This window comes from Pholcus phalangioides, unplaced genomic scaffold, assembly GCF_987345545.1.
Source record: "Pholcus phalangioides strain wild (caught in Gottingen) unplaced genomic scaffold, Ppha-v1.0 ptg000042l_1, whole genome shotgun sequence".
Lineage (NCBI taxonomy): Eukaryota > Metazoa > Arthropoda > Arachnida > Araneae > Pholcidae > Pholcus > Pholcus phalangioides.
Window position 1 is genome coordinate 14,554,440 of NW_028301628.1, and position 14,553 is coordinate 14,568,992.

At 33.5% G+C, this 14,553-nt stretch overlaps 1 protein-coding gene across 9 annotated transcripts in view; it reads left to right on the forward strand.

The window, feature by feature from the left end:
* Positions 1 to 13,839, forward strand: part of LOC149064525 (putative phosphorylase b kinase regulatory subunit beta) — a 231,969-nt gene extending 218,130 nt beyond the window's left edge. For all 9 annotated transcript variants that reach the window (XM_089255135.1, XM_089255137.1, XM_089255139.1 and 6 more), the window contains 6 exons: positions 1,152 to 1,206; positions 1,476 to 1,558; positions 2,677 to 2,809; positions 5,172 to 5,279; positions 6,523 to 6,597; positions 13,541 to 13,839. In XM_089255135.1, the coding sequence (XP_089111261.1) occupies positions 1,152 to 1,206; positions 1,476 to 1,558; positions 2,677 to 2,809; positions 5,172 to 5,279; positions 6,523 to 6,597; positions 13,541 to 13,726 (640 nt within the window). In that variant the 3' untranslated portion in view covers positions 13,727 to 13,839. The remainder of the gene's footprint in view (positions 1 to 1,151; positions 1,207 to 1,475; positions 1,559 to 2,676; positions 2,810 to 5,171; positions 5,280 to 6,522; positions 6,598 to 13,540) is intronic.
* The last annotated feature ends 714 nt before the right edge of the window (positions 13,840 to 14,553 follow it).

The following is a 14,553-nucleotide window of genomic DNA, read 5'->3' on the forward strand; positions in this document are numbered from 1 at the left end:
TTTTATACATATTGTCTCGTTTTTCCAGTTTATTTGAATTTGTAATATTCACTGCAGTAATGCATACACATCATTTTCATTATATATAAATTATATTATGATAATTATTGCAAAAAATATAAATTTATATTTTAAATATAAATACGTGTCACATATTTGTCAAGTTGAACGTTTTTCCACAATTTTTCAGCGATTATTACTACACGATATTTTATTAGATGTTTATACGTTATTACGTGCAACGCATGAAGGCATAATTTTTAGATAACTCCATATCGTTATTAGGCCTATCAACCACAATGGTTGAATAATTTTTCATTCAGTCAGAATTCCACCTTTTGCATCCCCCTAAGTCCGGCTCTGATCATCAGGGTACTGCAGAACAGCCTTATAACTATCAAAGGTTTTGCAAGAAACTTGATATTGGAAACCCTTTATATAGAAAAAGGATATAGGTACGCATGGACAGCCAGAAAATTCCAGAGCCAAACAGCACCACACTAAAGATTCTTCTAGTATGGTGTTGTCTGATAGGCATTTGTCAGAAGGTGAACAAGGCATCCAAACTTGTGCTGGGGAATTTGAATAAAGAAATGAAAGTTAATTAAAAAATATTGCTTAAGAGTGAAAGATCCTTAACAAAAAAAAGGAGAAAGAACCTAATATTTTCTAGAGATAGGTGGCACTTTTTGGAAGAGCAAGAGAGGTGTGTTGAGATGAATTAAATAGCATTTCAAAATATTGTATTTTCCTGTGCTTACTTAGCCACTTGCACTTCCCCTTTATAATTATTTTGATGTGTAAAAATTTGCGAGAGTGGAAACACTGTCATAATTATATCATAAAAAAGTGTCGTCCCAGTAATTATGCCGCCTTGTTGCCTGGTGCCAGCCTTGCTTCTCCAGGTACAGTTTCCAGAAGCTAAGTGAATTTTACAAATCGTATTGGATTCCACTTGTCCCAGTGTATCAAACAGCATGAGCAGTTTTTTTAATATCTTCAATTTTTATATATTATATATATTTTGGCCCATTGTATATAATGAGACAATATAATAATATATATAATATATATTTTTTTCTTTGTGTAAGTAATCTTTTCATTGTGAAAAATAACATTCTACAATTTTAAACATGCATATGTTTTGACAGGTGGGTAATTCATGCGATGATGCTTTTTATGAAGTTTCTGAATGCAAACCCTCCTGTAAGTTGAATGTGTTTTTTCTTATGGCAAAAAGATTTTTCAAATTCATTAATAAAATTTTTTATTATTGTTGAATTTTAGCATTCATTTTTTTTTTCAAATTTTTCCCCCTTTCAATACTTAATTAGCCTTAAGCTTGGGTAGTTAAAGTGGTTACTTTTTCTGATAATTTTCTGTTGAGACATGATTAAATCAGCCATAATAGCTTTTAAATTCACGTGTTGTTTTTGGACAATTTTCTTGAATCTTTTTTTTCATTGGACTTGAAGCCTCTTGAAAGCTTATCTCCAAGTGAGTTGCGGAAAGTTTTGAACAAAGTCTTGACACTGTCTGAAAGCAAAGATGACAAAAAGTATGATTTCCTATTTTACATTCATTAGAATAGGTTTAGAATATGAACAGATATTTTTTTATAAATGTGTGCCGAAGGTTAAGTTATTAGATTTGATTTCAATAAATTGTTACTCAACAGCATGTATTGTATCATAATATATAGACTGAGTATTCTGGTCTTGATATTGGTATTCTCAGCTGTCTGCTGCTTAGAACATGCAAAAACACTGTTCAAACTATTTTTTTTTCTGCTCTACTAAGTTTAAACATTTACCAGTAGAGTTCTTTATCAATAAGTTTTCTATGAGAATTGTAGCACAAATGCTATTTTTTTTTTGTAAATATATGAGTTCAAACTGTTCAACCTTCATTGCAGGATGTTTAACATCTCCAGCAGAGACATTTCCTTTCAAGACGCATGTTTTTCTGGTGAAACTTTTTCACAAACACAGTGATTCCCTCACTAGAAGCTATGCTGAGATTTTTGGTTTTTAAAATAGCTTCAAAAATGCTCCCCATCATTTAGACATGCGAAGTTTCATAATTTCTTCAAGGGTAGTTAGGAAGTAAACAGCTCTGAACATGCTAACTTTAATTATAGACGTCTATTGAATTATGACAATGCTATATGAATAATATATGTCGATCACTTCAAAGAATTTGGTATTAAACATTCAGAGAAGAAAACCAACAAAAACAAATAACGTAACCTTTGTGTCTTTTTTGTTTGGTTTCCTTCTCTGATTATATTAGGTGAGAGATGATTTACTCTTCCATACATCTATTTGCTTCACTTTGTACTTGATTGCCACCAAGGTATTTCTCATTCAATTTTCTTCCTTTACAATTAATTTCAATTTCAGAGCTTTCACCTAATAAGTAAATCAAAAAATATATCCATGATATATTTTAGGATTATAATATCCAAAAACATATCCTAACAGAATTCAAACTTAGATTAGAATATGAAGAACTTGCGTTTTATTTACATCTTGCATCTTCAAACATCAATTAGAACTTGCATCTAATAGATGTTTGGTTAGCAATTTAAAAGAAACGTAAATTTTAGTAACTGTTAGAAATAAAATTGCAGACCATCACAAATTCCAATATTAAAAATAATTTTAAATTGTTTAGGTTAACAATTCATCAGCGCAGACAGATAGAAGGTGCTCTTGGGCGTGCACCAAAAAATTTTTATGATTATGTCTGGGATGTCATGACCAGGGCAAGGGAAGGCATCATAGTTGAAGGATTCCACCTTCCACAGGTATGCTGTGGTTTTTTTGTTTGTATTGAAAGTGTTTTGATAAATATAATCTGCGGATTATACCTAGAAAAACCCATCAAAATTGCAATGTGTGGACAGGGTATGCTGATTTACACTCATGTCCATAAATTGAGGATAATGCCAGCTCCGGCAAATAAAGGTTCAGAAACAAAACAAACGTTACTTATTCATAAAGCCCATTTATTAAACAAAAGATAAATAACAAAAACGATGGTGTATGTATGATACCATTTATAAAAACTACAATTTTTGCTCCCTGGAGCAATTGTAAAAAATATCTCCTTTACAAAAACTTACTATTACATGGTTGGTATGATGGTTAATACATTGTATGTCTCCCATGCGATGAAATACAGTCCATACAACGCCTAGGCATGCTGAGTATCAAATTATCGATCTGATCTTGGGGAAGATCACTCCACTCAGCAAGCAATGCTCTCCGAAGTTCCGGTACACATGTAGGAGGTGGTTGACGGGCTGCAACTCGTCGGCTAAGCATGTCCCACACATGCTCTATCGGATTCAAGTCAGGTGAGAATGCTGGCCATTCCATACGGGTTATATCCTCAGATTCAAGGCATTCATTTACGATGTTTGCTCGGTGAGGACGGGCGTTGTCATCCATAAACCCAAATTCTGCGCCCATGGCACCCCTAAACAAACGTACATGTTGTTCCAGAATGATGTCCCGATAAATTTGGGCTTTCATGGTTCTGGTTTGAACATGCAGATCTGTTCTGGAACCCAGTATAATTCCACCCCGAACGAGCAATGCTGCACCACCGTAACGGTGTCATTCAATGATGTTGTATTGGTGGTAACGTGTACCTGGCGTTCTCTATATGAAAGTCTGACGTGAATCACGTGACTCATCGGAAAAAATCACACAAGCCCACTGTGACGATGTCCACATTGCATGTTCTCTACTCCAGGCTAATCGCTGCCGACAGTGAGTTGCCGTGAGCGGAACACATCTGACAGGCCTGCGAGCATATAGCCCAATATCTCCCAAACGTCTGTACACAGTTTGCCTTGAAACTGTGGTACCTGTGGCTGCAGATAGCTGATGAGACAGGTCGGATGCTTTGCTCCGTCTGCTTCTTTTGGTAGTTACTGCCAAATACCGGTCTTCATTCGGCATTGTAACTCAGGGGCGACCTGTACTGTAACTTCTGACATTTCCGTTATCTTGGACTCGATAAAAAAAGAGAAATTAAAATTCAATACTTTATACAAAACTATGTCCCTAATTGCAATTTTAAGTAATATGTAATGCAATGCAGTAGGGTAAGCAAATTTTTTCTCTTATTTTTCTAATTTCTAAATGAATTTTCTCTTAGCTTAATCAGTCATTATGCATGAAATGGCCCAAAATCTCGTTCTCAAAGAGAGGTATACATATCTGGAAAATGATTCACAGAGTTGGAAATAAATTAACCTAGCTTGAGTAACAATTACTCAATGGATTCATTTCAATTGGCATGAAAATTCAGCCCATGATACGGCTGTTTTATATTGGTGCATGCACGCACATCAACTAAAATTTTCATTAGCCAAAACAGAAAGGGGGCGCGATAGCCTGGTCGATAAGATGCTCGCCTAAAGTACCAAAGGATGTTTAGAGATGTCTCGAGTTCGATACCCGGTTCGTCCTTGTCAGAAAATTTTCCTGACACAGGGGTACAAAAAAAAACAAAAAACTGAGACTTGACCGCAGCAAAAAAATTGCTACCGCAAGGAGTCCCCTATTTAGGGGTTAGCTCACCAACCTCTCGATGAGTATAAAAGACAAGCCTGCCGTTTGGAATCGGCAATAAATAGTAGGTCTGTCTAATTAGCCCTCGTGTGCAGAAAATGACCGTGGTGCGACAAAAATGATCAATGATCAAAACAGAAAGTGGTTAAGAAAAAATATTTTTTAGCCAAAAAGTTCGAATTGAGGTATGACTGCATGACCTATACATCTGTATCTTATAGATTACTATCTTATACTACTATCATTCAATCTCATATTTTCTTCGTGATCGTGGGAATAATGTTTACTGATATATAAAATATACTAGATTATATTTCTGAAGTAAAATACAGTAGACGCTCATTATAATGACCCCGGGTTTATATAGCACTTTCTATTAACTGGCAGGATAAGTTCCAAAAGATTTCCTTGATTATCCTTTGTTTTCCTTTTGATATAACGACTATCCAATATAACATCTATTTTTTCTGATGGAACAATAGGGGTTATAATGAGCATCTCTCAACTGTATAATTTTTATTTCATCACTTTCTGTAAAAACAATTATAATGCATTATTAAGTAATTGCAACCTTTTATCTTTCAGCAACCTACCCTTACAGAAATGACTGTATACGATCTTAAATTCTCAACTGAAGTTGAAATGTTCTTGAGCAGAATTGCAAAACCAGAATATCGCCAAATTTTAGTAGAGGTAACCTTTCATCAATGTTTTGAAATAACTCAATACATGAGGATCACTATTAAAAAAAAATAGTGTCGAAATTCTTTTTATTAATTAAATTAAAATTAAATTAATTAACTTGAACAGTTGTCAGATGACTTACTTCTACATGTACTTTTTATAAAATCGAAAGTTTCTGGCAGATTTATCTATGACCAACTCGTTAGCATAATGATTAATTATAATAAAAAACCATTGAACTGTTCAATACATTTCTCTCATAACAAATGCTAGTTATGCCACTCCTGAGGAATGAACAATTTTTAATATTGCAATTTGTTATCTTGTTTGGTAAAAGAAAGAAGAGAGAGTTATTTAGGTAAAAAGAATGCCATGATTTTAATTAAAGAATTTTGTAAGCAGAATACACCAATTTTCAAACTTTGTAATAGACTCATTAAAACTTCCACTTGTTACATCAGGAAAAAAATAGTTTAAATTTTGACATTTAAAATTTATTTTATTGTATTACTTTTCATGATAGTGGATCAAGTTAAATATAAGAACAATTTAAATTATCATGCTCTTTAAAGTTTTAAATGTTGTATGTTGGTGCATGAAAGAGTGGTGGTGAAGTTTTTTGGATACATTAAGGTCCTCAAATCCTGTTTTATTTCTTAGCTTAGGAGAAAAAACATTGTGCTCATAAAATTTTAATCACTTGAAAAACTGGTCCTAATTAAAACCAAATGTTTTCTGAAGATGAGTTCAATTGCCAGGAACATACAGTCAACGCTCGGTTTTACGAGTTTGTAAAAACAAGTGTCAACTTGTATTCTTCAAAATGTGAAAGGAAAACTGATTCAAAACTCATAGAAGAAAGAAATTTGTATTTGTTAAATACCTTATTTTTTTTAATTGATTAAATTTATTATCATTCATTTATTATGATTCATTTATTCCTTTTTGCTAATGAAACTCTCATTTATGTAATTATTTGAATGATGAGTGAATTTCATTTTTTCTGATGGTTGCAAAGACTGATTCATAAACAATAGGAATTATGTATTCTTATAACTGAATTAGGTTATTTTACTATATTTTTATTCTGTAAAAATTAATTATATATTTTTAATATATAATTAATATATTAAAAGAAGCATATTTAAAAGAAGCATTTTTGCTAATGTGTATCATCAAATTAAATTGATATAAAATGAAGTAGAGAAAAATATATAGATTAATAAAATGTTTTTTAATTTTTTCTCTTCAGTTAATTATGGTTGTGTATTTGATTTTGCAAAGAAATCCTGAACTTTCTTTTGATACTGTGATAGACATGAACAAGGTAATGTTTCTTTTATTTACTTTCTGTTCTATTTTACTTTATATACTTTATTTTATTTTGTATGATATAAACTGTCCTTGAAATACAGTTGAACCTCCTTAAGACAAAGTAGAAGAAACACCAAAAATATCTTGTATCAACTGACAAAATAGTGATTCGATTATGCCCAATGTGAAAAATTTCATTTGTATTAAGTTCATAACAAGATTCGACCTTTTTTTTGCTGTAATTTAATTTAGTTAAAATTTTTAATTAAAAATTTGTTTCTTAGTTAAGCATTAAAATATTTCATATTATTTATATGGTAAAATTTCAAATGAGTTTGATAGAAATATAATTATATTGCTACAGTGAGACTGACTTATAATGAAATCAAAGGAGAAATCAAAATATTTATTACTTTCAAATTTGATTGCACTCATATTAGCTTGAGAAAGTATGTTAGACCAAATTGAATAAAATTTACATGCAGGAGGCATTGTTTCCCCAACATAAGCATTTTAAAACAGATAGAATTTAATTGATAAAACATTTAAAAATTATTTGGTATGGGATTATCAAGTATGTTGTGTGTATAGTCTTCAAAGAGGTACACTGGGAGGAGTGTAGTGCCCTGTATATTAGTTATTAAGGGATCCTTAACTCTCCTCTCAATTCTTTGTGTTGTTGCTCAACCTCTATATTCCTGCTTCTATGAGTTAAGAGAGAAAATGATAAAGTAAAGGGGATTCAAAAAAGTTATTTGAAAACACCAAAGAAACATAATCAGTTAATCAAAACCAGAATTATGCTAGTGCATATTTTCTGGGAAAACAAAATGTATTATCAAAGAGAGAGAGACTTTTTCTCAGCCTATAACATATCTAAGAAAGATACTCATTATAAGAAATGTTGAGGCTAACTTTGGAAGGAAAAGTTAGTTGCCTCTACTGGAAATTGAATTATGATTCTTCTGCAATCTGGGAAAGTACGGTAAAAGATCTGTGGGTAAGATTAAGGAGAATTCAATGAAAAAATATCAATGTTGTTTGCATATAATTAAATATTTCTGTTTTTCATACTTTTCAGAATTACTTTTTTGTTATAAGTGATGAAAATAACATAGAACAGGGTGTCTACCAACATGGGAAAGTCACGGAATGAGAAAAAAGGTCATGGAAGTAAAAAAATTTCAGTGAAGGTCATGGATTTTTTTAATTCTCCATAGATTTTTTTTTTCAATTTTCTTCCTTAAAATCTAGGCTTTGGAGAAGCTGCAACATTCAATATTTTTTTCTTCTTTCTGAGGTTCTATTCATTTTTTTTTTTTTTTGCTCCAGAGGGATGGATGGGTGAGTAGCAACAGAAAAGAACAATGCCAATATGTAGCTACCCTACATTGGGGCAGACATTGTATGGGTGGGGCAAAAAAAATATTTAGACTGGATGAACAAAAAATAACTTTTCTTTCTTTGCTTGTCTGAACCTCTCAACATCTGTAATATTCCCCCTAAAGCAGTGTTCTCAGGATCATCTGATAATTCCTAGAGGAGTGGGGAATGTAATAGACCAGGACAGTAAGTAGGAGTCCTCTTGGGAACAATATTGGTTTTCCGTAGAAAGGACATGATCTTCCCCCACATCATGGAGCAAGGCTGTTGTATCTTTGGCTGGTTCATAAGCCAGAGTTTTAACTGAGGGTGGGAGCTCTGTAGTAAATTTATAGCATGAAAAAACAATGATGGTGATTGTCCCGAGCCTTAGGGCTGCAGCCCTGTCAGCCCCATCCTTGTGGGAGACAAGTGAAAGGGCACCAATTTTTTCTCCATGAAAGAATTTTTTTTTAATTATCATCCATTTTTTAATTTTTTATTTTGATCATGTCAATCTTTACCAACTAGCTATAGCAAATACGCATGCAACATATATAGTATACACATGTGACAGAATGAGAGAGTTCAAGAGAAGACTGACATCTGACTCGTTCACCATTAATTGTGTTGCGACATAACTTTTAGGCAGAATTTAAAGGCCACAGAATTTTAATACCACAGTGCTTCCAAAAGTGTGCATCATGGCTCCTAGGAGCGTCGTGGCGAGCTCTAAATATGGATTTGTTCACCTATTTATGCTTTAAAGTGGTTCTTTTATGTTGCTAAAAAAACTGCCAAACTTATTGGGAAGCCGCTGATGAACCATGAATTACGCAAAGGATGCAGCTGACAAAAGAGAACCATTGAAATGCAGTAACAAGCTTGCGATATAGACCCCCCACAGGTCTAGTCCTAACCTTTTTCCAGTCGCGAGCGCTGCCTGTACCAATCATCAAAAGAAGAGCACTCTTACGTCATGTTTGACGTATGAATGCATGAAATCCGGATGATTTTAATAATTGAATGAAGTTTGCACAAGTGTTCGAATGAAACATTGATCAAGTGCTCGCGAGCACTAAATCGGACATGAGCACCAAGCACTCTGGATGCTTTGGGGAGCACCATGGTACTCGCGAGCAACGGATTGAAGGTGCCTGGTCTAGACAGACACTTAAGCATGACGATAGAGCAAATAACAAGTGTCTAACATTGGACTTCAAAAAATGTAAATAAGAAAAGGAATATGTTAAATCCGTCCTTTGAAAGGGCCCTTGGGTGGTCTAGTGCAGTGTTCCTCAACCACCTGGCCCTGGCATACGCCAAACTGGCCCGTGAGTAGTTTAATTCTTCATTTTTTACCCATTTATTTCCCATTAATGTGTATGCACAGGCCTTCCTATCAGGAAAAAGAAATCAAACGTGCTGCGGGATTCCAACGAGGTTGAGAAACACTGGTCTGGTGACCCCACATCTTGCAGTAGGGCCCCCCAAAGCTTAGATCTTTGGCGGGTTTAGGTCAAATTTTTCACAGCCTCATATAGTGAATTTATAGTGTGAAAAAACAAAAGAGAATTATCATATTTATAGAGTCCCGGGCCCTGTACTTCCCTTCCCTCCGAATTGGAAATGCGACTGCACTATGTTTATACCCTTAAATGATGGTTTCGGCTGTCATATATAAGAAGTGTTTCGTCTAATTTTTTATTTTACCCTGTTTGCCTGTGCGCGTTAATGCAATCACTAAAGAAATTTTCTCATTTTCGTGCACACTCTATTAAGATGGCATTTTCTTCTGATGCACATCCCTGTCTGGCAATGCGCGTCGGTTCTGATGGCAAACTGCCGATTTTTACAGTTGGCGCCAATCATTGAACTGACTAAACAAACTGCTCGATCTATCACACCCATGTCCCCCACATGTTACTGCTGGGCTCCCAGACCAGGATTTTTCACGGGCCTCTCTCACCCCCAAAAATTTTTCAACCCCCCCCCCCCCCCCCCCCCAGCTGAGATTATGGTTTAATTTTTGCAGTAAAAAAAAGTGAAACCTCTTTCGGGAAATGAAACAAAATGCTGAGTGAATGCCCCCATGAGAAAATCCTACGTACGCTGCAGAGTTTGTATATACAGTAAAACCTCGCTACAACAACGACACTAGATGATAAACCTACAATTATATTTTTTAAATCTTGTTTGGAATTGCCTAGTTATAATGTTCAATCATCGATACAGTGATATCCTTTACTAGAATAAATCCCTTCTGTAATGATATTGTTTTATAGAATTTGAAACTAGTATACAAAGATATTTTTTTATATTTTGCTCGAAATTTCCCCACTATATATTTTTAAATTCTTCAAAATTTTTGTTCTTTCGAGCGCATTTGATAAACATATATTATACTGATGCACACAAGATCCCGCCGCTTCTGAGTGACATTGTTAATTAATTAATTTGCTTTTATTATTGCATAATGTTCCATTCAATGTAGTTCGGGTCTTTTGCTCTGTTTTGAGCCCACTATTGCTATGCGTTGCAGCGTAATGCTGCTGTTGTGCACACGGCTTAGTTCAGTAGTTTTGCATTGGCAGGACACATTTTCAATGAGTGCGGTAGCACCCACTGAGCTTGCTTTGGAAAGTTTTGTCGTAGGTGGCAAAGAAACTCTGATACGTCAAAAAACATTGAGGGGTGGAGGTCTAGGGTTGCTAGATGATAGTATATATGACTCACAAGGGCGTATGCAGGAATGGATTGCATTGAATACTCATGATAACCTAAGGGCTTAGGTGAATTTGGAAAGTTGATTGAAAATATGAGTTGGGGTACGGGGGGGAGGGGGGGCAATGAAGATGATAGTCCCCCCCCCCCCATAAAAAAAAGTTATTGGCTTAGGCAGAAAAGGTGGGCATTAGCCTCCCCCAACTTGTTAGGGAAACAACCTGTATCCACTTATACGTTTTTTTTTGGGGGGGGGGGCTTATGTGGCTTAAGCCCTTAGGGTCCAGTTTCTATGAGGTGTTGTATTTAAATATCAACTGTAAATTTAAAAATTTGACACAAAATTTCATTTTTTTTTTGTTAATTTACTTGTGTTCCCCCTTTTATTAAGACCCTTAATTTATTAACCCAAACCTCCCTACATGGTCGCTACTCACAGTTTGACAACAACTCAAGTAAGAAAACAGTCCAGCATGACTCATTTTGTCAAATGCAGGGCTCCCATTCGTCTTACTTTTTGGTAAAATGTCCCACTTTGTCCTACTTTTCTTAATTTTTAATGAAATCCTATTAATGAAATTCATATAATTGATTTTAATTGAGAAGGGATTCATGGACATAATGTCAAATAATACAAATGTAGAAGATTGCAATTAATCATTCTGCCAAAGCAGAAATTGTTTTGTTTTTAAGGTTATTTGGGTGGTAGGGTGTATGTGGACCATTTGGTGGTTTCTTAATTTTTTTATTTGTTTAGTTTGAGGATTTTACAAATATAGTAGTCAATAAAAACTTCTGCCTGGTTGAAAAAAAATAATTTTGTATTTAACCACTTCATGATCTTGGACAATAACTAACATTCATCGTTCAAAATTATAGTGCACATTTTGTGTATAGGTGAAACAACAGTTTGCGTAACAAAGCAGTTGGGTACATAGACCTATTCTAGGTTTTGTGACTTTGATGATACCTAATAGCATTCAATTTTCTTCTGTGCTTTTAGGGCATGCAGAGGCACAAACAATATTTACAATGCTCAAGTAAAGAGCTAGAAATAGAGATGTGAGGTGAGAATATTCTGGAGAATATTCTCGGAGAACGAGAATATTCTCCTTGATGTAAAAATTGGAGAATAATTGAGAATATTCATTTTTCTTTTAAATAATTTAATTTTTTTTAATAATTTTGTTTATATTGTGAGATATAAATCAGTTTTCATTGCCCGAAACATTTACAACAAAACAATTTTTGGTATAATCACCCCCCCCCCCCCAATGACTACTTTAGTTCGAGAATATTCTCCAGGTCATGATGAGAGGTTTTAAAAGTTTGGTTATAAAGATTTTATAAACCATTAAATTAAAACATTAAAAAATTATTTTAAAATTAGATAAATTTTCAGAAATAAGTTCACAACAAAAGAAATTAAATCAAAGTTTATTGATAAAGGAAGCAATTATTATACAATCACCTTCATTCTAAGAAGATACATAACTGTTGTTTTTTCAATGCACATACACTTAAATTCTGTATCACTCGCATTTCTTTAAAAGTTGTGTAATTCAGCTGTTGGTTTAATTACCTTGCTTTCAAACTTTAATATTGTAGTCTACAAATTTCAATATACCCATCTTCTTGACGGGAAGAGAGACAGGGACATTCTCCAGAGAATATTCTCTCAAAGGACTATTATAAATTACTAGAGAATATTCTTATCAAAAATAATTACTATACAAAAATAATAATTATTCTCAAGTTCTTTATCGAGATTATTTATTATAATGCTTGTTATTGCATATATTCTTGATAATACTCTCTGGGAAGATTTCGGTAACTGAAGAATATTCTCATCGAGGAGAATATTCTCTGGAAGGACTATTATTAATAACTTCAGAATAATTATTATTATTTTCTATAATAATTTCACCAGTAATTTATGAAAATAGTCCTTCCAGAGAATATTCTCTAGGATATTGTATGTAACCATGTTATAAATAAGAGAATGTTCTCCAAAAGATTATTCTCGAGAATTTTACATCTCCAGCTAGAAATGAAAGTGCTTCATTTGTCAAAAACAATTACTGGCATTGAACACTAAAATTTAAAAAAAATCTTGTTTTAAAAGGGATGGACAACGCAGTAAAACCATCTGGTCCACCTTGACTTATTTATATCAGACCTTTTAATTTACACATTTTGTTTTTGGAAGTGGTATCGAAAGAGCGTCATTCTTAAAAAACTTACATATTTTCATAATTTGACATGTGTATTGTCGAAGAGAGTTGACAGACTGGGCTGTGGAAGACTAAAAAAAAGAATGTAATATATATATTGTGAGGAGAAAAAAATTACCTGTGGTTGCTAAGACCCTATTTTGGCCAAAATGTTTTTTGTAACCAAGACATTTCTGTCATTTTGCTTTGGCTTGAGTCAATCTTACAGGATATTGAAATAGTGTGCTATGAAAAAGAAAATTAATTTTAAAATTTAAAAAAAATGTCTAGGGATTTTTTTAATTATGCCATGATTGTTGTCTGGGGGGGGGGGGGAATACCCTCCCTCCATCCTCTTTTTTCTAAGTTTTTGAGAGGGAGTCCTGCGAATGAAAAAAGGTCACAGAAAAGTCACCAAATTTTACTTTTGGTATTTGGTAGACACCCTGTAGAATGTAGTCCTAGGGACATCTGTATTTATTACAAATGTGTGCAACTTCATATTTTGCTTTTTTTGCGTATTTCTTTGTATAAAATTATAATTAGCTAATAGTAATTTTACTCGTAGTTACTTTCAGAGAAATATGCAACAAGATGCATTCTATTAGTTAGTGTGGGTTTTTCATGATTTAAATACTCTTTTTTTTCTATAAACAGCTTGTGGGAGAAGCATTTGAAATGTATAAAAATGACTATGGTTTGAACAACAGCAATGATATGACACCATTCTACGAGTCTCCTACATCAATCACAGCAAGCTACTTGGCAAGGGCTGTCATGAATCATTTGCTGAAGTGTGGCCCCACAACAAAGTATTCTACTGAACTTTGCCAAATATCCTAGAATACCATTTCTTGTGTGGAATGTTGTTAATTCAGGCGTAGCCTGTTCATGCTGTGTGTTCGACAACTATTTGTAAGAAAAACTCAGACGAAATGAAAAATAGTCTAAATTCAGTTGCTTTGCATTTATCACCAAAAATTATACAATTATAAAATATGGAATTTTTATAATTTTTAATGAACATACATATTTTATTTTCAAATTAAATAAAAATGTTTGTTTGTTAAATGTTTTAAATTTTAATGAGCTTTAGTGTATCCCTTTAAGACTAGGGAATTTTTGAAAACGTGAATGTTTAAGTATTTTGCCTGCACAATCAACCAAGCTCGATCTTAAAGGGATAAATATACCAAGTTAATTTAAAACATTCAATTTTAAACAAACATTTATATTATGAAGAACGTTGCCAATACAGTGCATGCCACTTAATGTGATCACATCAGGACTGGGGGTTTCTGATAACAATAACCGATTGACAGTTATATCTGAAAAAAAACCTGGTTGTAAGTGCGATGACCATATGTGTTGTTTGGTCAGACAGGACATATGGAAACCGGACTACTGCGTTTTTCTTCCCAACATAAGTTTTCAAAAGGTTAAATCTTACATATTTTTTAATTGTGGTAAAACAGGATGTTTTCCCTCTATATTTTTTATTTAGAAATTGTGAGTACGTAGAATGGAATTGTGTGATGTGTATTACGAATTACTTTTTATAATGTACTGTACATTCTATTTCCATTCCCTTGTGAAAGTCTTTTGGCTGAGGAGCTGGCTGTGGATAGTCAGTGGAAGGAAACACCATGAACTGAATAAAAGGACTTAAT